This window comes from Ctenopharyngodon idella, chromosome 19, assembly GCF_019924925.1.
Source record: "Ctenopharyngodon idella isolate HZGC_01 chromosome 19, HZGC01, whole genome shotgun sequence".
Taxonomy (NCBI): domain Eukaryota; kingdom Metazoa; phylum Chordata; class Actinopteri; order Cypriniformes; family Xenocyprididae; genus Ctenopharyngodon; species Ctenopharyngodon idella.
In genome coordinates this window covers 5,783,487-5,810,213 of record NC_067238.1, presented here as the reverse complement: position 1 = coordinate 5,810,213, position 26,727 = coordinate 5,783,487, and the positions used below count along the sequence as shown (strand labels likewise).

At 40.3% G+C, this 26,727-nt stretch overlaps 1 protein-coding gene across 2 annotated transcripts in view; it reads right to left on the bottom strand.

The window, feature by feature from the left end:
- Window positions 1-26,727, bottom strand: part of LOC127501083 (retinoic acid receptor beta-like) — a 322,722-nt gene that overhangs the window by 47,955 nt on the left and 248,040 nt on the right. For both annotated transcript variants that reach the window (XM_051872864.1, XM_051872865.1), the window contains one exon: window positions 5,799-5,975. In XM_051872864.1, the coding sequence (XP_051728824.1) occupies window positions 5,799-5,975 (177 nt within the window). The remainder of the gene's footprint in view (window positions 1-5,798; window positions 5,976-26,727) is intronic.

Genomic DNA, 26,727 nt, shown 5'->3' with positions numbered 1-26,727 from the left:
CTCTAGGCGCTCCTTTTATACTTCCGGGTCGTGCTATGATGACGTCATAGGCTGTCGCCGGCCAATAGGATTGGAGTGGTTTGATTCTCTGGCTTTCAGACATCGGTTCACGTGTGACGTTCCCCCAATGCGGTAAAACGCAGAGTCTTGTTCCCTGTTCTCAGGGAACTATGGCAAAAAAAATGGCAGTCACTTTACAGTCTAGTTTGAGTTTCTCTTAAACTGTTCCTCTACTACTATGAGTAATTATGTAGTGCAGGAACAACTCTTTAACAAGAAATTGTCAAGTACCTGCTTTCAAACGAGACCAGGACTATGCCTGTAGACCAAAGGGTTTGAAAGCTGTAGCCATTTAATTTTGGAAATGTCATTTTCGTCTTGTGGGGGTGCTGGTTAAGGTGTTAAATTAGGATCTTACTTTGAATCTTATTAACCCTTTTCTTCTTTCTTTTTTTTCTTTCTTTTTATTAAATTTAATTATTTGTTTTTTTATTGTAACGTATTTAATAAAACGTCTCAGTTATGTATGTAATCCTCGTTCCCTGAAGGAGGGAACGGAGGCGTACATCGGAACTGACCGACAAATTGGGGATCGCTTTGGGAGACCAATCTACTTTGAGTGTAAGAAAAACGAGCCAATGCATATTGGCATGCTCTGTGCTGCGGCGCGAGTATTTAATGAGCAGAAGGTGCATCGCATATTTGCTTTTCCGCTGAGGAGCCGAGCTAGTGATTCGGCTGTACAGCGGAGGTATAACGACTGTGGCGACGGGACGTGCGTCTCCGTTCCCTCCTTCAGGGAATGAGGGTTACGTACATAACCAAGATGTTCCTTTTCAGTCGGTCACATTCGACGTATGTCGGAATTGACTTGACAAATTGGGGATATCTACCAACTCGCCCTTCCAGTGCTCTGCTTGAGACTCCTGGACCGCCCCCAACTGTTGGAGCGGAAGTCAGGGCTCTAAGCAGAGAAGGTCAGTCACTGCTGTTCCACAAGACCCACTCAGTGTGACTATTGAATTATGCTGGGAAAGTGTGCCCTTTGAAGGGATGGGGACGCTGCAGAGGTCACATCCTACCCGTAGGAAGGTGAAATGTGGCGGTTACGCATATGGACTACCCAATTAGGGTAGTACAACATATGGAAGTCCCTGGGGTGGTTCCAGCCTAGTTCTAGGGTGGAAAGAACACCAACAGAGACGACAGAGTGGGCTCTGTCGAGGGAAAGACACTACATGTGGACACCCAGCCTTCCACAGTGCACACGAGTGTAGGCCTGGCGTCAGACGCTTCGCCACGTCTGACTGCCGAGGGGTGATGGAGGAACTCACAGGGTTAGCCATTTCTGGGGAACTCTACTGGAGAATAGATGCACGTATCCGGCCCAGCGGGCGGGAGTGGTGTTGCAAGCCGACACTTAGAACGGGTCCTTCGCGCTACTGGCCACTGGGGGTCAGAGGTGGGTAGTAACAAAAGTACATTTACTTCGTTACATTTACTTGAGTATTTTTTTGGAAAATTTGTACTTTTAAGAGTAGATTTAAATGTGGGTACATTTACTTTAACTTGAGTACATTTCTAATGAAAAAACTACTTCGCTATGCTGGGCGACGTTCCTCTCGTTACTTTATTTTAATGCAATACTGTACGTTAAGAAATGCGTAGTTTATTCCAAGCGCTCTGTCTCTTTTTTTCATGAACGATGCCCCCATTCACAAATGAATCTCTTTTGAGTCGATTCTGTTCAAAGACTTGATCAAACAAGTTGGCAAAACTGTCTAAATTGTTTCGCGAATCAGTTTGAATGATTTGTTCAGTTTCCTGCACGCACTGAATCATCTGAAGCGGTTTCTCACTCTGAGCATCGGATGAAGTGGCTGTGGACCTACAGTCAATTAAAAACAAATCTGCAAATGCATCCTGTTTGCCAACGATGAAGATCTTTATTAATTGAACTGCGTATGCTGTCTTTGAACAATTCCACAGGTATTGATTTCATTTGATTTCAATTCATACAGCCAATAGCCTACGTTTTACAACCAAACAGATTATTACGATAACACCACTACAAAGTATGTAGCATTTCTTTACCGTTTTCTATATATCTTAATTTATACATTAAATAAGCTACCATTGTTCTATGAAATGAACACCCGCCGTCCCGTGGTAATTTGTGGGTAGCCTATTGCGCAGTGGCGGCGGCGGCAACCTGTTCATCTTTGAAAATGAATGCCTTATTTGCGTAGTAGACAGTTAACCAGTTTACACGCGCCTGCAGAAATATTTGATTACATTTTGGAGAACAGACAGAAGAAGATCCGTCAGTGTGCATTTGATCATTGTTTGTGTTCAGATGTTCAGCAGTTATGAGCGCGAGCGCACATGTAAAGAGTTTTCTCTCTTTCTTCTTTCAAATGTAGCTGTATACGTTATTATTATGCAATAAATAAATAAATTAATTAATTAATTAAAAAAATTTAAAAAATGATATTCGGGTTATAGATGGCAGAAATAATGCATGTCTCTTCTGTGTTTGTTGCAAAGATGTCTAATTATGATGATAATAATAATAATAATAATAATTTAAATATCTATCAAAATAACATGCTATTGTATAGTATATATATATATATATATATATATATACACATATATATATATATATACATATATATATATATATATAAAACTAGCTACTTTAGTAGTTTTTTCATTGGATACTTTTTTATTCTTAATCAAGTAACTAATAAGATTATTACTTTCATTTTTACTTTGATTAAATATTTCTATAAGTACTTGTACTTTTACTTGAGTACAGTTTTTGGATACTCTACCCACCTCTGCTTGGGGAGAGTACACGGGAAGGTACCGGCTCTACATGAAGGCTATAGAACCTAGCAAACATGTTAGGTGTCGCCCAGCCCGCAGCTCTACAAATATCTGTCAGCGAGGCGCCTTAAGCCAGCGCCCAGGAGGAAGCAACACTTCTAGTTGAGTGTGCTTGCAACCCGAATGGGCAAGGCACGTCTTGGGATTGGTATGACAAGACAATAGCATCCACTATCCAGTGGGCTAACCTCTGCTTGGAGACAGCCTTTCCCTTCTGCTGGCCTCCGTAACAGACAAAGAGCTGGTCTGAGGTCCTGAAGCTTTGAGTTCTGTCCACGTACAGCCGCAGAGTGCAGACGGGACAGAGAAAAGCTAGGGCTGGGTCTGCCTCCTCCGAGGGCAGCGCTTGCAGGCTCACTACCTGGTCCCTGAAGGGAGTGGTAGGAACTTTGGGCACATATCCAGGCCGGGCTCTCAAGACAACGTGAGAGTTGGCCGGCCTGAAATCTAGGCATGATTCGTCGACCGAAAATACCTGCAGGTCCCCTACCCTCTTGATGGAAGCCAACGCAGTCAGGAGAACTATCTTTAGTGACAGAATTTTCAACTCAGCTGACTGCAAAGTTTCAAAGGGAGGTCTCTGCAGTGCCATGAGCACCAGAGACGGGTCCAAAGAGGGTACCGAGGTAGGACGAGGAGGGTTCAACCTCCTCGCCCCTCTAAGGAATGTGACGACCAGCTCGTGCTTACCAAGAGACTTAACTTCAACTGCATCGTGATGTGTGGCAATTGTGGCAACATACACTTTCAGGGTGGAGGGAAACAGCCTGCGCTCCAACCCGTCTTGCAGGAAGGAAAGCACGACTCTGCCCGGACATCTTTGTTGGTCTTCCCGGTGGGAAGAACACCATTCAACAAACAGGTTCCACTTCAAAGCATAGAGGCGCCTCGTAGAGGGGGCTCTTGGGGAAGTGATGGTGTCTACCACTGATTGAGGTAGGTCATCTAGAACCTCCACGTCCTGCCAAGGGACCAGACATGAAGTTTCCAGAGGTCTGGAAGCGGGTGCCATAGGGTGCCCCGTCTCTGAGAAAGCAGGTCCTTCCTCAGAGGAATGGGCCAAGGAGGGGCTGTCGTGAGGAGCATAAGTTCCGAGAACCAAGTCTGTTTGGGCCAGTATGGTGCAACTAACAAGACCTGCTCCTCGTCCTCTCTGACTTGGCACAGTGTCTGTGCAAGGAGGCTCACTGGGGTAAAACGCATACTTGCGAAGGCCCCGGGGCCAGCTGTGCACCAGTGCATCCGTGCCGAGGGTGCCCTCGGTCAGGGAATAAATGGGTCGAGTCCGGAGTGGCAAACATGTCTACCTGTGCGGCTCCGAAGAGGTCCCAAATCAGCTGGACCACCTAGGGATGGAGTCGCCACTCTCCCGGAAGCACAGGCTGTCATGAGAGCTCATCGGCTGCACGATTGCGCACACCAGGGATTTGAATGGCCAGAAGTGACCTCAGATGCTTCTGACTCCAGAGGAGGAGATAGCTGGCGAGTTGCCACATGCGGTGGGAGCGTAGACCACCCTGGCAGTTGATGTACGCAATGGTCGCAGTATTGTCCGTACGGACCAAGTCATACTGCTAGCAACTCGAGGCACTTGATGTGCCAATGCAGTTGAGGCCCCGTCCACAGACCCAACACTGCATGCCCGTTGTACGTGGCCCCCCAGCCCATGGCCGAGGCATCCGTGAATACCACAGCATGCCTGGACACTTGTTCTAGAGGGACCCCTGTCCGTAGAAATGAAGGGTCTGACCACAGGCAGAAGGTTTGGCGACAGTACGGGGTGATGGACACCCGGTGCGTGCCGCTCTGCCACGCTCGTCTTGGGACGAGCAAGCCAAGCGGCGTTATTGCGGCTGTGGATGCCATATGCCCCAGGAGCCTTTGAAAGAGTTTCAGTGGGGCCGCTGTCCTGCCTCTGAACGAGTTCAGGCAGTTCAACACTGACTGGACGCGCTCCTCTGTGAGTCGTGCTGTCCGGTTGACCGAGTCCAACTCCATACCGAGAAAAGTGATCCTCTGCACAGGGGAGAGTTTGCTCTTTTCCCAGTTGACCCGAAGTCCCAACAGGCTGAGGTGATGGAGCACCATGTCCCTGTGTTCGCACAACTGGTCCCGAGACTGTGCCAGTATCAGCCAGTCATCGAGATAGTTGAGAATGTGAACGCTGCGTTCTCTGAGTGGAACAATGGCTGCCTCCGCGACCTTCGTAAAGACGCAAGGCAACAGGAACAGCCTGAAGGGTAGGACCTTATACTGATTTGCCCCGATCCTTGAACGCAAACCATAGGAACGGCCTGTGTTGAGGGAGAACCGAGACATGAAAGTACACATCCTTCAGTTCGATCACTGCAAACCAATCTCGGGGACAGATGCACTCGAAAATGCGTTTCTGCGTTTACATCTGTAACGGGAGCTTGTGCAGGGCCCGGTTCAAGGTTCGCAATTTCAAGATTGACCGTAACCCACCCCCTTTCTTGGATACAATGAAGTAGGGGCTGTAGAACCCTGTCTTCATATCGGCTGGAGGGAACGGCTTGATCGCGTCTTTCGCCAGTAGGACATTGATCTCTGTCCGTAAGGCAGGACTATCATAGCTCAGCACAGAGGTGAAGTGGACGCCCCTGAATTTGGGGGGTTTTAATGGTTGCTGCTACAAAGTAACTAAGATCAAACTATTCAGACTATTCTGTTTTGGTAATAGGGTTGAAAAATAGCAAAAAATGAAACAGCTTGTATAATATGTAGTTATAAATAATATTACACATAAAATGTACATAAAATATTTAATAATTATTATATTTATAATACAGTAAAGTTGTATTTTGTGTCTTTTGTGTCCTTTGTGTATAATTAAAAACTGTTTGGTTGCATAATCATGATAGTCAAGCATACACACATGCACATACCAATATGTCGAGGCAGGCAGCTTTGAGCAGTGTGATCTGATCGGCGATAGTGAGTCCAGTGAAACCAGGAACTCGTTTGGCAAACTCCACAATTTTAATAATGCACTTAGTGGCCAGTTCACTGAACTTATCCCAAAGACCAAGATCCAAACGAACACGGTGATCCGCACTGGAGTTCTGTAGATGACACACACAGGAATAGAGTTAAAACAAAAAAACACATGTTAATGAGTTGTGATTGTCAGTCATCTTTGCCTAATAGATGGCATCATGACACACATAAAATACTTAACCCTCTGGTACTGTTCGGCTATTCTTGGCTGAACATTTTTGCAGTTTAATTTTTTTTTTTTTTTTTGTGTCGGAATGGTACGAAACCTAATGACGTGTCGCACAGTCACACTTGTACTGTTCACAGTGAAAAGTGACTGCAATATGAAAATTAATGAGAAACTGCAAATCCTATCCCCTAACCCTAAATCTACCCATCACAGAAAACTTTCTGCATTGTAATAAAAAACAAAAAAAAAAGAAAATGTAAATTTTATATTTTCTTTCTTTCTTTCAGGTTTTTATTAGAGTCATTTCAACATTCTCTTACATTTGGAAGTTACCTGAAATCTTAGATAGTAAAAAGGAAATTATATGAATAATAGTAGTAACAAATATTAGAAGTGAAAAAAAAGAAAAGAAAAAAGACAGAAAAGGCATTAGTTGTGGTAACAATACAATATGTTGCAAAATAATGTTAGCTATTACATAGTACATTTATTACTCAGACAGTAGATTAGGTACCAAAACCTTCCTCCCCCCTCCACTATATACAAAAGGAACTTGAGGATGGCATATTTGACCAGAAGTACACTCATACCCAACATGTGTATTTTTATTTTTATTCAAACTTTCATTCCGTATTACTTTCGTAACCCTTTTTTTCAATAATTTGATTCCCCTACTCTTCTTAATTATCATAATTTCTATACTAGGTCTGGTCTTAGTGGGAGAATGTAGTCTATTCATTTTCCCCATAATTTGACAAATTTCTCAGACTTGTAAGCATTTTTACATTTTCAAAAAACATCACTTAGTATGATTTCTAATCTGTTTTCCTCATGCAATTGCCATCTTTTTGGGCACATTCTGTCCTCATAATGTAGGGTTTACCAGGATCTTGGTGGAATAGATCTGCTACGCTGCTGCTGCTTTTATTGCTGCTGCTGCAGAGCAAGTACGGGACTTTCTGTGGAGGGTTTCTGAAAGCGTGCTGCACTGCTAAGCAAATGCTACCCAAGTATTGAAGGTTGAGCACACAAGCTCATTGGCTACTGATACAGCAGGAACCAATCAGTTGTGCCTTATAGATAACGATGTGATTACGAGCAGGTTGAGTTAAAGGACTTATTAGCCTGTGCCATCTAGAGTTTCATGACAGAACTTTGTATTTCTGTCATGACAACTCTCGGAGTGTTTGGCATGGTAATGGGTATGACAATGTTGATATGTTTGGTCTTGGCAGAATAGATCTGCTACGCTGCTGCTGCTTTTATTGCTGTTGCTGCAGAGCTAGTACGGGACTTGCTACTGCCAATACATACACTGCTGTGAGCAAGTAAGACATGCTACTGCTGTACAATAGAACGTACCTGAATTATCCCCCAACAGAGCAGGTGACAGTGGCTTTATCCGAAACCGCATACCTCCCTACTATATAGTAGGGAAAAAGCAGTAGGCGAGTAAATAAGTATACCGAATCCTTATTATTCATAAGAGTAGGCGAGAATTACCTGGGTGACGTACTAATTCTTGTGAGATTCGAAAATGCATACTTAAGTTGCGACCGAATATGCCTACTTGAAAACAGTACGTGAAAGGAGTAGTATGTCAGAAACCACAGTAATCACAAATGAGTAGGTGAGAAGTTCTCGGATAGCCTTCCGCCCAGATTCTGAAGTGTGCATCCGATGGACAGTTTTCTATCACAGGAGGCCACTGGACAGAAAAGTGACGCAGGTCTTTTTAAATGTGAGTAAACACGGTTCCTTGTGTTAAAATCACATTTGTTACTCTAACTACTGTAGAGTAAACTGTTGAATTGTTGAAGGTGTAAATACGCTAGACAGTCTAGTACATTTCTGATTTTGCTGTAAAAACACATTTTATTATGTATAGCTAACAGGGGAGCTCCAGTAAGCACATGTATGTGTCCAAAGGGGATTTACATAAACTATATACATCTTAAAGACACTTACTAAATGTCATTTAAAGGATTAGTCCACTTTCAAATAAACTTTTCCTGATAATTTACTCACCCCCATGTCATCCAAGATGTTCATGTCTTTCTTTCTTCAGTCGAAAAGAAATTAAGGTTTTTGATGAAAACATTCCAGGATTATTCTCCTTATAGTGGACTTCAATGGTCTCCAAACGGTTGAAGGTCAAAATTACCGTTTTAGTGCAGCTTCAAAGGGCTTTAAACGATACCAGACGAGGAATAAGGGTCTTATCTAGCGAAACGATCGGTCATTTTCAAAAAAAAATACAACTGTATATGCTTTATATAAACAAACGTTCGCCTTCTAAGTGCCTCCGCCAAAACCGCATTTCTGTAGGCCTATTCTCCAAAAAGCTTACGCTGTATGTCCTACGCCTTCCCTATTCTACTTACGGAAAAAATGTAACTGGCGCTGCGTTCGTTCCGTAACTTGAATAGGGAAGGCGTAGGACATACAGCGTAAGCTTTTTGGAGAATACAGAAATGCGGTTTTGGCGGAGGCACTTAGAAGGCGAACGTTTGTTTATGTAAGGCATATACAGTTGTATTTTTTTTTTTCGAAAATGACCGATCGTTTCGCTAGATAAGACCCTTATTCATCGTCTGGTATCGTTTAAAGCCCTTTGAAGCTGCACTGAAACTGTCATTTGGACCTTGAACCGTTTGGTGTCCATTGAAGTCCATTATATGGAGAAAAATCCTGGAATGTTTTCATCAAAAACCTTAATTTTTTTTCGACTGAAGAAAGACAGACATGGACATCTTGGTGGTGAGTCAATTATGACATGGGGGTGAGTAAATTATCAGCAAAAGTTTATTTAAAAGTGAACTAATGCTTTAACATCTGACAGGAAAATCTTTGATAAGTACTACAGATGAGCACATCACAAAATGAAATAGACATCTGAGTGATGTATGTGTGCTATTATGTAGAATTCACTGTTGTCAACACACGTTTATTTACATACATGACATGAATGATTAAACATATCTACATAAAGTAACCGAAACATAAGTTATCTTTTTTTATTTGTCCATTAGTACTGTTGATAAATTGAGGAACATTTGTGTTTGATAAAAAGTGAGTTAACACATCAGCAACTACCTCAACATTTAAATGTAGTATTGAGCACATAAATCTCAGAGGTAACTTGAATCTTGTCTGGATGTTACAGGGACAGATGAGCACATGTGTGTTTATCTGGTGGAGAGAGGTTGATGAAGGAATGCTGCCATCAAAGATTTTGAATGAGTATACTACAGAAATGGAAAAAAAAAGAAAATCTATTTAAATCTTAAGTTGTAGTTTATTTTAATTATTTTAATTTCAAACAGAGTTATTAGAGCACTTTTCTGGTTCTTGTTTTCTGTGCATTTGTGCAAATTAAAATAATGTCATTTATTACCCACCCTCATGTCGTTCTACATCCATAAGACCTTTGTTCATCTTCGGAACACAAATTAAGATATTTTGATGAAATCCGATGGCTCAGTGAGGCCTGCATTCACAGCAATGGTACTTCCTCTCTCAAGATCCATAAAGGTACTAAAAACATATTTAAAACAGTTCATGTGAGTACAGTGATTCAACTTTAATATTACAAAGCGACGAGAATACTTTTTTTGCACCAAAAAAACCAATAACGATTTTTTAACAATATCTATTTCAAAACACTGCTTTATGAAGCTTCGGAGCTTTGCGAATCGAATCAGTGATTTGGATCGCGTATCAAACCGCTAAACTGCTGAAATCACATGACTTTGGCGCTCCAAATCACTGACTTGATTCGTAAAGATCCGAAGCTCTGTACCACTGTACACATGAACTGCTTTAAATATGTTTTTAGTACCTTTATGGATCTTGAGAGAGGAAGTACAATTGCTGTGAGCCATCGGATTTCATCAAAATATCTTAATTTGTGTTCCGAAGATGAACGAAGGTCTTATGGGTGTAGAACGACATGAGGGTGGGTAATAAATGACATTATTTTAATTTTTGGGTGAACTAACCCTTTAAGGATGTGATTTTGGTCAAGTTTGTTCTTCTGGTTTCTGTTCATACAATGGAGCCCGACTTTCAGAAACTTCAAAAGCATCATCAAATAATGTCATGAAGCTTCTGGAAGTCAGGCTCCATTGACTGCTATTGTATGAACAGGACAAACTTGACCAAAAACAGGGATTGAACGTCGTGAAGGCGAGTAAATAATGACTGAATTTATATGTTTGGGTGAACTAACCTTTTATGGCCCCAAATAGAAATTGTGTGAAATGTATGTATGCATTTATATTTTAGTAGTACCTTGAAAAAGTAAACTTTAAGAAATAAGCAGCTTTATTGGGCGTTTGTGCCTGAGACACTAACAAAAACGGATTTACAAAAATCACATTTATACATTTGGCAGATGCTTTTATCCAAAGTGACTTACAGTGCACTTATTACAGGGACGATCCCCCTGGAGCAACTTTGAGTAAAGTGCCTTGCTTAAGGACACACTGGTGGTGACGGCTGTGGAGATCGAACCAACAACCTTCTGCTTACCAGTTCAGTGGTTTAGCCCACTACACCACAAAAGTAATAAAGCTACAACAAAAATTTGCATGTGGAAGAAAAAAAAAAAAAAAAAAAAAAAAAAAAAAAAAAAAAAAAAAAATGAAAATGAAGTGAAATATGACAAGAAATGGAATGCTGACATAAATTGTAAAACGTTTTAACCTGTTGAAATATTTTACAGGTAGTCATGCTCATGGAGAGCATGCACATGAATGTGTGGAGCAGACATAGTGGCAGCCAGATTGTCCCGCACATCTTCCCCCACTCTTGCTTCAAGATTGTGGGGTTCTGGGGTCCATCATCATGGCTTCCTCATCCTCTGGATCAATGATGTCCCCATTGAGAAGAGCAGCAATGAGGGACATGATAGATGGCAAAGACAGGCGAAGGTGGGCACGGTGGTCAGCTGGGGTAATCTTAATTTTTAAGCAGTGATACTTACATTTTTAGAGTATAAAATCAACAGTCTTCTCCAAAAGTGAGAACTTCAAGCAGCTGCCCGATGTCTCCTTTGTGCAGACATTGCAAACGCTAAGGAAAACCGTACTAGGTAGGGTTGTCAAGTTACTGGTGCTATGAGGTGTTGGTGTACCTGTCGCTCAATTTTTTTTATTTATTTATTTTTTTTATTGCAGAACTTATAATTACATAAAAAAAAAAAATCAGGGAAAGAGACAATGGTTGTATCTCTAACAATGAACAATCATAATGACAAAAAAAAAAAAAAAAAATCATGGGTTTGCGTACATCATGGTATGAGATTATATACAGAAATTATATACAGAAAAAAAGCACAATGACAAGGTTAAATATCTTTGAATAATTCATAATAATACATACATTTTGTTGTTGTTGTTGTTGTTATTTATAAGCCTGAGGGATAAAACGTCTCAGGTTTTGACTGTAACCCTAGTTCCCTGAGAAGGGAACGAGACGCTGCGTCAATGACGCTTTGGGAACGCCTCTGCGTGGTTGCGTCTGATGCACGTGTGTCAACTAGTCCAATGGCGAGAGTAAACGTCAAGGGCGGGTGACGTCATGACTAGGAAAGGATAAAAGCACATCCGGAAAGACCAGCTTTAGCTTAGAATAGCCAAAGCAAGTCGATCAGGATGCAGGAAGTATGGCAGGGCGATGCAGCGTCTCGTTCCCTTCTCAGGGAACTAGAGTTACAGTTGTAACCTGAGACGTTCCATTTCGAGGGAACTGGCGCTGCGTCAGTGACGCTTTGGGAACGAGATACCAAAACACCATACTTACAAGTGCCTGTCTGTGTGAAACTGTGGCACACTAAGACCTAAGCAGCTGAGAGCCTGAAGCAGTGTCCAGGTCGAGGTTGTAAATCCTGACAAATGTGAGCGTAGAGGAACAGCCCGCCGCATCACAAACTTCTTTAAAGGATACACCTGACAGTAGTGTTGTAGTACTCGAGACCAGTCTTGGTCTTGAGACTTAAGATTATTTTTTGAAGGTGTTTTATTTTGAAGGTCTTGGTTTCGACTGCATTTGTACTCGGCCTTGTCTAGGTCTCAGACTATGAGGACTCTGGATTTTATTTCAAGACCAGACCACAATTGTGAGGATATTTCTAAATTGCCAGTGCATTGTCTGATTTATTAACATCATTAATGTGATTGGATGTAAATCTTCTTGCTTTAGATGCAATCAATAACTTATTATTTCGAATTTGTTTTATTTATACTGTTGTGTCGGGTCAGAAAGTAATGAGTAATTAATACAAATGGCCACAAAATTTGAAGATATTATTGCAAAAAAGTACTTGTATGAGATCTGGATTTTTATATTACAACATATTATATAATTATAACAAAAAAAAAAAAATTCTTCTGACCAATCTTTTTCTACAAATATTAGACCAATATGTCCAGTCTTCATAGGAAAATCAATTATACTGGCTAAAAAACCCCCCCAAAAAACCCCCAAAAAACATCTAAAAATAATAATAATAATAATAAACTGTGCACTTGTTTGTAAGAAAGGTTGTGAACTAACTAATTTCTGTATCCAATACGGTTGTCAAGTCACATGAAAAAAGAACGAAGGACTCAGACCCGAAGACTCAAAGGTGAACTTATCTTTCTGTTTCTGCATTCAGCCTATGGGGCTGTGACATGATGAACAAATGACTCGAACCCGAAGACTCGAGAGGTTAACTAATCATTTCTATTTCCGGACAGGCTGCATAGCCTTGCCTATGGGGCTGAGACTTGATGAATGAACGACTTGAACACGAAGACTCAAGAGGTGAACTAATTTCTGTTTCCTGTACAGAACCAATGGGATGTTGCATATTCACGGTCAACACGAAATGAACAAATCACTCTCTGAGACAACTCGTTGTTCCCGAGTCATATTAAAGATTCGTTCAAAATGAATGAATCATTCATGAACGACACATTGCTATTATGAAATAGTATATGCCCAGTATAATTCTGCAAAAGCCTATTTCACATAAAAGAGCTCAGCAAAGCTTGACTCTGTATCCTTACGGCAACTACATTGCCTGCTTGCTGCTGCTGCATACATGCAAAATTCTATATTAGCTAGCTGCTAATATGCTTAGTAATTCACTTTAAAAATTAAAACAGGACTGTTGTTGACATGACACCTGAATTAAACGTTGTGTGGTTACTACATAAGGAACTGATAAAGCCACTAAATGAAAAAATGCATAGTGATACAGCATAAAAACCTGTGCACTTATCTTAGATGTTCATTTTCAGAGGATTTCTGAAAGTGTGCTGTAATGCTAAGCAAATGCTACCCAAGTATTTTGAAGGTTGAGTATGCAAGTTTATTGGCTACTGATACAGCAGGAACCAATCAGCTGTGCCCTATAGATAACTATGTGATTACAAGCAGGTTGAGTTAAAGGACCTGTACCATGTTTCATGGCAGAAATTTGTATTCATTCCCACCAGAAGGTGATAATTTTTCTCCATTCATTGGATTTTAAATACATTTGCTCTAGTTTTAAGTGAAATAGTGCATTAATTCTTATTTTTTTTTAATAATAATAATGTATATATATATATATATATATATATATACAGGTGCTGGTCATATAATTAGAATATCATCAAAAAGTTGATTTATTTCACTAATTCCATTCAAAAAGTGAAACTTGTATATTATATTCATTCATTACACACAGACTGATATATTTCAAATGTTTATTTCTTTTAATTTTGATGATTATAACTGACAACTAAGAAAAATCCCAAATTCAGTATCTCAGAAAATTAGAATATTACTTAAGACCACTACAAAGAAAGGATTTTTAGAAATCTTGGCCAACTGAAAAGTATGAACATGGAAAGTATGAGCATGTACAGCACTCAATACTTAGTTGGGGCTCCTTTTGCCTGAATTACTGCAGCAATGCGGCGTAGCATGGAGTCGATCAGTCTGTGGCACTGCTCAGGTGTTATAAGAGCCCAGGTTGCTCTGATAGTGGCCTTCAGCTCTTCTGCATTGTTGGGTCTGGCATATCGCATCTTCCTCTTCACAATACCCCATAGATTTTCTTTGGGGTTAAGGTCAGGTGAGTTTGCTGGCCAATTAAGGACAGGGATACCATGGTCCTTAAACCAGGTACTGGTAGCTTTGGCACTGTGTGCAGGTGCCAAGTCCTGTTGGAAAATGAAATCTGCATCTCCATAAAGTTGGTCAGCAGCAGGAAGCATGAGGTGCTCTAAAACTTCCTGGTATACAGCTACGTTGACCTTGGACCTCATAAAACACAGTGGACCAACACCAACCGATGACATGGCACCCCAAACCATCACTGACTGTGGAAACTTTACACCGGACCTCAAGCAACGTGGATTGTGTGCCTCTCCTCTCTTCCTCCAGACTCTGGGACCCTGAAGGAAATGCAAAATTTACTTTCATCAGAGAACATAACTTTGGACCACTCAGCAGCAGTCCAGTCCTTTTTGTCTTTAGCCCAGGCGAGATGCTTCTGACGCTGTCTGTTGTTCAAGAGTGGCTTGACACAAGGAATGCGACAGCTGAAACCCATGTCTTGCATACGTCTTTGTGTAGTGGTTCTTGAAGCACTGACTCGAGCTGCAGTCCACTCTTTGTGAATCTCCCCCACATTTTTGAATGGGTTTTGTTTCACAATCCTCTCCAGGGTGCGGTTATCCCTATTGCTTGTACACTTTTTTCTACCACATCTTTTCCTTCCCTTCGCCTCTCTATTAATGTGCTTGGACACAGAGCTCTGTGAACAGCCAGCCTCTTTTGCAATGACCTTTTGTGTCTTGCCCTCCTTGTGCAAAGTGTCAATGGTCGTCTTTTGGACAACTGTCAAGGCAGCAGTCTTCCCCATGATTGTGTAGCCTACAGAACTAGACTGAGAGACCATTTAAAGGCCTTTGCAGGTGTTTTGAGTTAATTAGCTGATTAGAGTGTGGCACCAGGTGTCTTCAATATTGAACCTTTTCACAATATTCTAATTTTCTGAGATACTGAATTTGGGATTTTCCTTAGTTGTCAGTTATAATCATCAAAATTAAAAGAAATAAACAGTTGAAATATATCAGTCTGTGTGTAATGAATGAATATAATATACAAGTTTCACTTTTTGAATGGAATTAGTGAAATAAATCAACTTTTTGATGATATTCTAATTATATGACCAGCACCTGTATATATATATATTATATAAAATTATTTTAGTACTATGAAATGCCCTCAAAATACAAATTATTGATAAAAAAAGGAAGAAAAATATAGTTAATTTAATTAAAAAAAAATAAGGTACATTCATGGTATTTTGCCATTTATGACCGATGAACCTGAAAAGCGTGAACCCCAAATGAACAGTACCAGAGGGTTAAAGACATGTTCTGTAACAGCCCTCAAAAAAGCAGGGACATGATTCTGTGGAGTTTCTGCTTTGAGAGCAGCTGATGCTAATGTGTTTGTTTTCCAAGAGTTTACATTAAACAGCCCATCTGTTCCAGAACAGCAATCCTGCTACTCCAGACTGCCCATGTTCACATAGCAGCAACATCAACAGAAGGAGAGAGGAACAGATTAACAGATGGAGAGAGGAATAGTATTCTTTTATTCTGTATGAGCACTTAAACAGAATTATTATATATAAATATTATGTTATTATTACTTACAATTATTACATTAACAAGAACTGTCATCATTTACTCACCCTCAAGTTGTTCCAAACATTTATGAGTTTCTTTCTTATGTTGAACACAAAAGAAGTTATTTTGAATGTTGGTAACCAGACAGTTAATGGTATTTTTATTTTCGTACTATGGAAGTCAATGGCTACTGTCAACTGTTTGATTACCAACATTCTTTAAAATATCTTCTTTTGTGTTCAGCATAAGAAAGGAACTCATACAGGTTTGGAACAACTTGAGGGTGAGTAAATGATGACAAAATTTTGGATGCACTATCCCTTTGCGGCAAACAGCCAATCACACGGAACAAGGAGAACGTCAGTTTGATTCACTTCTCGTGAGAGAGCCGCGCAATTCATGTCTCTTCCGAAGATTAAGAGATCGTTATGAAAAAATATGAAATTAAACGCATTTACAAAGCAGGAATAAACACAGATGCAGTGAAAGTTTGAGAAGGCAGCTGAAAGAAAATATCTGACTATATCAATGCATGTGAATCAAACAAATAGACCAAATAATTAATATAGTTTCACAAAGAGCTCAAAAGAATAAATGTAAGCTTAATCTGTTTAAAAGCTTTATATATTATGCATGTATTATATTTATTTTAATTTAAAAGCAAATTTTAATATTGTTAATTAATATAATAGGCCTAATTATATGAATATGTCATGAATTATTCATAATTTTAATTTATTTAATATAAATATAATGAATAATTAACAGCAAATGCTGAGCAATTTTGTCTCTAAAATGTTTTCACTATAAACTGATTTAATTTGGAGCGAGATACAGGGGGAGTGGCTTTATTGCATCAGATACATGTCACTTTACTCACAGCTGATTGGTCGAGTTTGGGTTTGTGATCTCTAACTTAGAATTAATCCTGCTCCGGAGCAGGTTAGCCGTGAAGCGTAAGTTACCATAGCAATGAACCCCGTAAAAAAGCCAATCCACCTTCATAAGCCTGAAAAACCAGTGGCCTGTTGCACAAAGCCGGTTTCAGTTTCTACCCAGGTAAGTTCAAGATTAGTTTGAGTAAACTCTGTTTTTTCAGGCTTATGAAGGTGGATTGGTTTTTAGCGAAGTTCATTGCTATGGTAACTTACACTACACGGCTAACCTGCTCTGGAGCAGGTTTTATTCTGGGTTAGAGATCGCAAACCAAAACTCGACCAATCAGCTGTGAGTAAAGTGACATATATCTGATGCAATAAAGCCACTCCCCCTGTATCTCTCGCTCCAAATTAAATCAGTTTATAGTGAAAACACTTTAGAGACAAAATTGCTCATCTTTTGCTGCTAATTATTTATTATATTTATATTATATGAATTACGTATAATTCATATAATAGCATATTCATATAATTATTATATTACTTGACAATTAATATTTAACTTTGCTTTTAAATTGATTTAAATATAATACATGCATCGATATATAAAGCTTTTAAACAAATTAAGCTTATGTGTATTCATTTGAGCTCTTTGTGAATCTAATATAAATTATTAGGCATATTTCTTTGATTCACATGCATTCATATAGTCAGATATTTTCTTTCAGCTGCCTTCTCAAACTTTCACTGCAGCAGTGTTTATTCCTGCCTTGTAAATGCATTTAATTTCATGATATTTTTCATAATGATCTCTTACCCTGCGTCTCAATCAGCTCCCTAGCTCCCTAGGTCGTGAATCAGTTTATCATGTAAATGAATGTATCTGATTCCCTGATCAGTGCCCTGACTACTGAACTAGGGAGCTGATTGAGACGCACCTTTAATCATCAGAAGAGAAGTGAGTTGCGCGGCTCTCTCGCAAGAAGTGAATCAAAAGGATGCTCGGCATGTTCCGTGTGATTGGCTGTTTGCCGCACGTGTCACACTTTCAGGTGCATGCGCTTCAGAGTTAATCGCAAACTCTGGATTAAACCTGAGTTGACAGAGAAAGTTTATACCAAGCGTTGTGCAACATCTGATCCTGATCTTAACCAGTTTGGATTTATCTGGATTTGTCAACTCTAAACCTACTCTGAAACTCAGAGTTTGTTCAACTGGGTAGAAACTGAAACCGGCTTTGTGCAACAGGCCACTAGTCTAACTTTGTTTATGTTACATGGTGTTTGTAGTTTAAGTTCCTGGTGATTTTTCCTGTTCCTTGTTCAGATTTCTCCATTAACATTCTTGAAGATATCTCCTTCATTGTGCTTTTGAATGCTACAGTAACAATAATACGTACTTTTACATTTTTGCTCATATCTCCACAACCATACAGGTTACAATCAAAATTCTCTGATTCTCTGAGTCAAACTGAACACAACGTCTCAGACTGAACAAAAAAAAGAGATTTTTTGCCTTGCATAAAATTATTCTGCCATTTTGAGCTTTAGGATAAACTTAATTTTTCAAACTCCTCCTAGACCATTTGTCCAATTAACACCAAATGTTGTATGTATCATCTAGAGACTCTGACCCAGAAATATATTAAATTATTAAAATAATTTTTGCAAGCTGTTATAAGTGATTTCCTTTGGAAGTCAGTTGTCCATTTTGACACCAGCATGTATTGCTAAGTTGCTTCATGAAACCCATCCACATTTATGCTTGGACCCTGATGATTGCCACTTGCAGCTATATTTAGGCTTAATTTTTTGCATGAAATGTTTTCAGGAGTTTCAACCTAAAAGATAATCAAAATGATGACCATATGCCATATTAAATTGGGCCTAAACTAGCAAGATATCCCAAAAACAAAACCTGCAGGTTCATTCCTGCTGGCCCCAGGTTGTTTCTGTCACTAGCATTATTCATCAAAAAGAATGGTTTTCCTGCACTCCGCAGAGTGAGAACTGAAACCCGCAGGCTATGAGATGCTCTGCATGGACAGTGGGCAGGCAATCTATTGTCTCAGGCTCAGATCAGTAAATATGATCTCTCCTTAAAAGAGAAGCATATGACAGCTGGCATTAAATCACTCTAAGAGAGTGACGGCACATTTCACTGAGACCTCAACCAATGATTGACAAACTAACCACAGAAAGACAAGCGGCCAGGCTTCAATATTAAACCTACTTGTCTTCTTCCTCCCCGGGGTAAAGACAATGCTGTTTGATTTCCCTTCCCATCTCAGTCAATTACCGCATGGTCATAATTCAAAAGAGCCAAACAAGGAAGTGGCCAGGGAATTTTAATTTAATTTAGCAACATTTATCCTAACAAATTAGACAATTTGCGACATTGGAATATAAGCTGCCAATGTTAGAATGAACGCAATGGCATCAATCACACACACAGTGCAGGCACCAGATATGAAAGTGCAAAGCAGTTGCTCAGAATAATTTTAAAGAGCACATCATGCCTATACAGCTAATAATCAGTAATTTGAAAGCCACCTCCTTGAACCAAAGGCCACAAATCAGAGCTGTTTTATTTTCTCTTTAAAACTTCCAGGGTAATTTCTCATAACCAGCACTGTCAATAAAGCATTATTCATTGTAGGACAGAAGCACAGCTATCTCTTTCACCCGCCTGTGAACTCCTCAATCACTGAAGGATGAGATTTGAATATTTTATGGCATAATTGGAGCTTTAACCTAATCTGAGGGAGTGCTGCTTCTTTTCTGTTGCCTAATAAAAGCATATCGGGAACCGTGTGTAATAATGAGAAACTTCTCTCAGGCTAAGAGCGAGGATAATTAGCCCTGATCCAGGTTAAAGCCATGTCTGAACACTCCCCGCTGCTGTTCAGGCAAACATTGGCCTTTTCTAAGAGCATCGTATTTGTGCTTTTTTAATACATGTAGTCATTTTGAGGCAAGGGTAATAAGAAAAGATACGGGGTCACAGTACAGTACAGGGTTGGAAATGAATGGGGGGCTTACGACAAAAATACCCCCCACCCCCAAATTCAAGGTAAGGGGGCAAAAAATGCCCCTGTACAACTAAATTTATTATGTCTGTTAAAGTGAGATGTGAAAATAATTGTGTTGATTGTGGCATTACATTTAGATCTGTGCTCCCGTTGCATCAAAGATTTCTTTTTATGCATATTTTTGCAGAGATTATTATAAGAAATTATAAGAAATCACACACAATTCAGTAGAGGGTATGAATAAAATGGTTAATCAGAGCCATTTAGATTTAATGAAGAAATCCGCTAAAATGACTTTTGAGCTTTGTTCATTATGCAAGCTCACTGACTGAATTCTGCATTCTCTCATTGTAAACAAAAAAGTGCAGATACGATGTAAACAAAAGATTCATTTTGCAGTTTATACAGCTTCACTGATTATAATGGGAGATTTTGTGAGAATGCAGAACTTGTTCAGTAAGCTGAAGTCTTGAATCAGTTTAGTGATGGGGAATGTTCTTCACTCGCTTTCTGTATATAATTTTATCCCAATTTGAATAACTGTTTTGTTTTTCATGCTAGTAAAATAAACAATGTTAAGTCTTGATTTTCTAATGTGTAAAAAATAAACTAATTCATAAATGGCTCTTAGCATGTCTTAGTATTCTAATTGATTGATGTTATAGTTAAATGTAAGTGTTTAACATAAAAGACAAAACAAAAGGTAAAAATTGACTTTACCAAGGTAAAAATGTAAGTAAATATGTCTATTCTGCTGTTTGGGCTTCCATTGCATTTTTGCATGGTTCTACAAGGTCAGTATAGCTGTGTCTCATTCTGTGAGCTTGCAGTACCCATATTACTGAGTTCTGTGAATTATGTACGGTTGTCAGAGTTCTGTGTCATGTGCAAGAAAAGACAAAGGCTGAGTGCCGAGCCACTGTCGTGTATATTTGTCATAATTTGGCCACATTACTGCTTGACTTTGTTTTTATATGCTTTTGACATACCAGACTGAAGCAGCAAAAAACCTTTGACTATCCATATCCATGCTTAGACCTGCCTGTATAGAATTCGCAAACTACAGTTACCTACCAATGTTTTTATTCTAAAGATTCTCTCTCTCTCTCTGAGCGGATGCTGTGAGAGTACTGCTGGTGTGAGTGAGTTTTTCTCTACTTTCTCTTAACTTTTACACTGTTTATGTTTAAGGTTTTGCGTAGATCTTTTTAAGTATTTGCTTGGGATTGTATAGACTAGGCAGTCTTTTGGGAGAAAACAAAATCGCCGTTATCCAGTGTTTGCTGGGTGGCAATGGCGTCTTCGGAACGGGTGAGTTTGGACCAGTTGTCACGTAGACACGGTATCAAACTCGCGCCTGTGATTCATGTTTCAGTGGAACAATGTGTTTTGGGTGTAGGAGAAGTTGTTGTTTGGGACAGCATATTATCAGCTTCTCGTATGAACAGCGCTGTTGTTGTTTTTCTTGATTCTATTGAAAAAGTAAACAATATTGTTCAGAATGGCGTGGTTATACAAGATACTTTCACTCCCATAATGCCGCTGCTTCAACTGGCAAAAAAAGTTATTCTGTCCAACATTCCCCCGTTAATTAAAGATGGTTTGATTGTGGTTTTTGCTACCTCTGATACTCTGAAATGTTTTCGATGTGGAAAAGAGTGTCACATTAAAAGTGCATGTACTGAGAAAGATAACGATGCTGAAACTGCAGACAATGAAATATTGAGGCTGAAGAGACTTTGGACACTGAGATGGTGAGGGATGAAGCACTTTTTAAAACTCCCTCTACTAAAAAGAAAAGAGTAAAGAAAAGCCCAATGCATAAGAGCACTGGTCAGGTGAAAGTAGACTCAGTTAATAGAAATGATGACACCTAGATGTTTACATTTTCGGAAAAATAAGATAATTCCTTCAAAAAACAAAGAATATGAAAAACGTTCAGGTTGATGATTATTTCCCTGATCGTAAAATGTATATCAACTCTGTTGCAACAATGATGAGGGGTGACAGTGAGGAGCATTTCACTGCTCAGAAAGTGTTCAGATTTAAGAAATTTGTTTCTAAATTGAAACTAGAACAAATGGTTTTGAAACTACATAAGTCCTTTTCTTCATCTAAGTTACTGTTTGCTTCATATCTTTTGATAATACACTTTTTAATGAGTGCGTTAAGGATGGGCACTCTGAATCTGAATGGTGCAAGGGACATACGGAAAAGGGCATTACTTTTTGAGCTAATCAGACAAAAGAGTTTGGATGTTATGTTTGTTCAGGAAACTCACAGTGACAGTTTTAATGAAACTGATTGGAAAAAGGAGTGAGATGGGGAAGTAGTGCTTACTCATATGAGTTTAGTCAAAGGAGGGGTGGCTGTTCTTTTTGCAAAAAATATCCTGCCTATTTCATATGAATTGAAGCAGGTAAGACCTGGTAGACTTATGCTTTTAAAAGCAAAATTTGAAAGATTAAATGTTTTTTTTTTTTTTAATATTTATGCTCCAACAAGCAGGGCTAAAAGAGTTTATGTTAATAGTATTTTGCAGAATTGTAATTTTGATGACTATTTGTTTTTTGGGGGAGATTTTAATTGCACAGAAAATTATGTATTGGATCGAAATCATGTAGAACCACATGCTGCTTCAGCTCGTGTGATATGTGAGCTGGTTGAGACTTGGTTTATGTGACATATGGCGGGGGCTTAATAATGATGTCAGACAGTATACATGGGCACATGCAAGAGAAAATGTTATATCCCTAGCCAGAATCGATAGGTTTTATTGTTAAAAGCACCATCTTAATATTGTGAAAAAAATGTGTAATTGCTCCAGTAGGTTTTTCAGACCATTGTTTAGTTATGTCAAGTTTTTATAGCAAACGTTAAGGCCAGAAGTGAAAGATATTTGGAGACTCTTAAATCCAAAAAATCTTTTCTCATAGATTTATTAGGAATTAGGGCACAAGGAGCATTGGTTTGATCTCGTTTTTTAAACTTTTCATAAATGGATGCCCCATCAAAGTTCTTTTTCAGTCTTGAGAGAAAGAATGGTCAGAGTCGTTGCATTCACTGCTTGTGCTCTGAAGATGGGCGGAAGCTAACAGAGCCCTCCAAAATAAGAAAGAGAGCCGTACGGTTCTATGCTGGGCTGTACAGCAGTGAGTATGTTGAAGATGATGATTTGTCTGCTCACTTCTACGAAGGTTTGCCCAATGTTTCAGAGAGCTCAAAAGTGGAACTCAAGAGGCCGCTGTGTGAGCAGGAGCTGTTCGCTGCACTGAAAGAGATGGAGGGGGGTAAAGCCCCTGGCATGAATGAACTCCCTGTGGAGTTTTACAGAGAGTTTTGGGCAGTTTTAGGTAATGACCTGTTGGCTGTTCTCAATGAGAACCTAGCTGAGAGGTTGTTGCCTTTAAGCTGCAGAAGAGTGGTGATTACCTTCTTATCTAAAAAAGGTAATCTACAAGATATAAAGAACTGGAGACCAGTGAGCTTTCTATGCTCTGACCTGAAAATATTCTCTAAAACTCTGGCTAATAGGCTGAAAAAGGTGATGGGGGAAGTCGTCCATATTGATCAGACCTAGGAACAATAATTGAAATGTGGAGGAAGAAGCTCATGGATAAGGAAACCAAGCTACTTATGGACTATGGAAAAGGTTTTGAGGTTCCTGATGCAAAAGATCCTGTTCCGAAAATTAGGATCATTCCGGACTTGAAGGAAATGTCAGGTCCTTTGCTAGATTTCAAGAAATGCAAGACTTAGATTTGGATATAGTAGAGGGGAAAGTTTTATATCAATGTTGTGTTAAAGTCTTTAACAGAGTTGCCTTAAATGGGAGAGTTGATACAGTCTGGAAGGAAAAGAGAGTGTTTTACAAACCACCATTGATGACGAAATCTGGAGATTTACAATGGAGAATTTTACACGGTGCTGTGGCAGTTAATGCATTTATTTCTGTTATTAGATAGGTAGTCAGGATGAGGATGCAAGATTGCTTTCACCATTCCAAGGGCAAAGTCTAAGCAGGATGGCGAGATGGACAGAGCCTGCAAATCCCCAATTTTTAAAAAAATAAGTGATAGCAATGAGAAAAAAAACATTTAGTAAGAAGCTTGTCAGTAGCTGACTCTAATGGTTCAAAGGGGGTCTCAACCAGACCCTGAAGGACTATAGCTAAGTCCCATGAAGGGATCTTGGTTCTAACGAAAGGCTTCAGTCGTCTGGCCCCACAAACAAAGCGAGTGAGCAGAGGATGCTTCCCCAGTGGCGTCACGTCAATCAAGGCGTGGCAAGCCGATAATGCGGCCATGTAAACCCTGAGAGTGGTGGGGCATGTGCTTGCTGATAATTTCTCCTGCAGGAAGTCCAGAACTGTAGCAATCTGGCAGTTAACTGCATCTGCATTACATGCAGTGCACCACCTTTCAAAGACACCCCATTAATTGACATAACTTCTTCTTGTGGAGGGAGCCCTAGCACTTAGAAAAGTTTCAATAACTTCAGATGAAAGCCCAATGTCCCATAGTTGGTTCCCTTCAGGGGCCAAACATGAAGGCAAGACCCTTGTTTGGCGAACTCTGGCTCTGCTCGGGAGCAGAGAAACCGGAGGCGCATTCTGGGCCATGCATGCGCCATTGCGTCCAGACCCAGGTCTGGCTGAATAAGAGAGTCTTGCCTGTTGGGAGGCTAAGAGGTCCACCTCTGCTTTGCAAAATCTTTCCCAGATTTGTTTCATTACCTAGGGGTGGATTTTACACTCCCCCATCTGTATTCTCTGTCTGGACAGTAAATCTGCTCCCACATTCAGATGTCCAGGGCTAAAAACTGCTTTGAGTGACAGGAACTTGTCCTGAGCCCAAAGAAAAATGTGCTGCGCTAACCTGTTTAGAGGGCGCAAATGCAGACCGCCCTGGCGATTTGTATAGGAGTCTACCGCATTGTTGTCCACCCTCACTAGGACATGGTAACCTCTTAACTGGTGGAGGAAGTACTTCAGGGCCAGAAATACAGCCATCAATTCGAGGCAACTGATGTGCCAATCAAGATGATGTCCTCACCAGATCCCCTGGGCTGGACAGCCACCTAAGACCGTTCTCCAGCCGGTACGGGAAGCATCTGTAGTTATCAAGTCAGGAATCTTAGTGTGATTTTTTTTTTTTTTTTTTGAATCAGACCTGAGTTTCAGTAGTCATGTAAAAGCAATAACTAAATCAGCATATTATCATCTCAAAAATATTGCAAGAATTAGATTCTTTGTCTCCAGTCAAGACTTAGAGAAACTTGTTCATGCTTTCATCACCAGCAGGGTGGATTATTGTAATGGACTCCTCACTGGCCTTCCCAAAAAACCACAAGACAGCTGCAGCTCGTACAGAACGATTCTGCCAGGATTCTGAGCAGAACCAGAAAATATGAACATATCACGCCAGTCCTCAGGTCCTTGCACTGGCTTCCAGTTGCATTCAGAATTGATTTTAAAGCACTGTTACTTGTTTATAAATCACTCAATGGCCTAGGACCTCAATACATTGCAGATATGCTCATAGAATATACCCCTAACAGATCACTAAGATCATCAGAATCAAGTCATTTAGAAATACCAAGGGTTCACTCAAAGCAAAGAGAGTCTGCTTTTAGCTGTTACGCCAGCCGCAGCTGGAACCAGCTTCCTGAAGAGATCAGATGTGCTCCAACAGTAGTCACATTCAAATCCAGACTCAAAACATATCTGTTTAGCTATGCATTTACTGATTGAGCACTGTGCTAACTGATTGCACTTTATTTTATATGTATTATCTTTTTATTCTTTTAATTCTTTTCTTGTTTTTATTTCATTTTTAATGCATTTTACATCAATCTTTTATGCATCATCTTTTATTTCTGACTATTTTAATGCATTTTAAATCTTGCTGTCTGGTTAAAAGAGCTGGGAGAATTAGGAAGTAAGCATTTGTTATCCCTGGATGGAGCTCTGGACAGAGTTAGTCCAGGAAGATTTGTCTGTGAGGTTACTGTTTAAACGCACAGCTACCTGACAAATATAAATATTTTTACACTTATCCCTCCACGTGTTACAGTACAGAAGAGTCAGAGACAGGAGATCACAAATAAGGATGTTTATTTGACACACAGCAGAGTAAACAGTCGTGCAGGTGAGTATAAGGTGAACTTCTGAGTGAATGTTGATAAGTAGATGAATGATACTGTTCTTTGTGTTTGTAGAAGTGAAGATCCTGGATGACGGTGGAGATGAACAACGCTGGAGACAGGAGACACTCACACACAGACTGGGAACACAGGAGGAGACTTGGAAACGCTGGAGACAAGTAAGTAGATAGCTGGGAGTCCTTGAGGTAAGCATGTAGGTAAGTCTAGATGCGAACGAGACCGGACAGTGAGTGAGTGAGTGTGAGTGTCTCTTATACTGGTGCAGATTGGCATGCTGATGAGGTGCAGGTGTGTGTGATCAGTACTCAGGAGATGGAGTGCGCTGTGATTGGAGGGTGTTGGAGCCTGGCGTGTCTGTGACAGTACCCCCCCTCCACGGCCCGCTCCTGAGGGCCGAGGACCCCGACGTCGTGGTGGCCGTCCTCTTCCACGTGGGGCAGGTCTGTTGGGATGGGTGGCGTGGAAGGTGTGAAGCAGGTTGGGGTCGAGTATGTCATTTCTGGGAACCCAAGAGCGCTCCTCAGCGCCGTAGCCTTCCCAGTCCACAAGATATTCCAGCTGGCCACCACGGCGCCGGAGTCCAAGATCTCACGCACCTCGTAGGCTGCACCGTCGTCCAGGATGAGTGGAAGGGGGGGGGTTCAGCTGCTGCTACGCCAGGCTCTGTGGAGAGAGGAACAGAAGGGTGGTGAGGTTTTAGAAGAGACACATGGAATGTGGGGTGAATGCAGTACTGAGGTGGTAGTTGGAGCTGGTACGTGACAAGGTTGATCTGCTTGGTGATGGTGAATGGGCCAATGAACCTGGGACTCAGCGTTTGGCTGAGTCCCAGGTTCGGCCTGGTGTCCCTGGTTGACAGCCAGACCTTCTGTCCAGGTTGGTAGGCTGGGGCGTTGG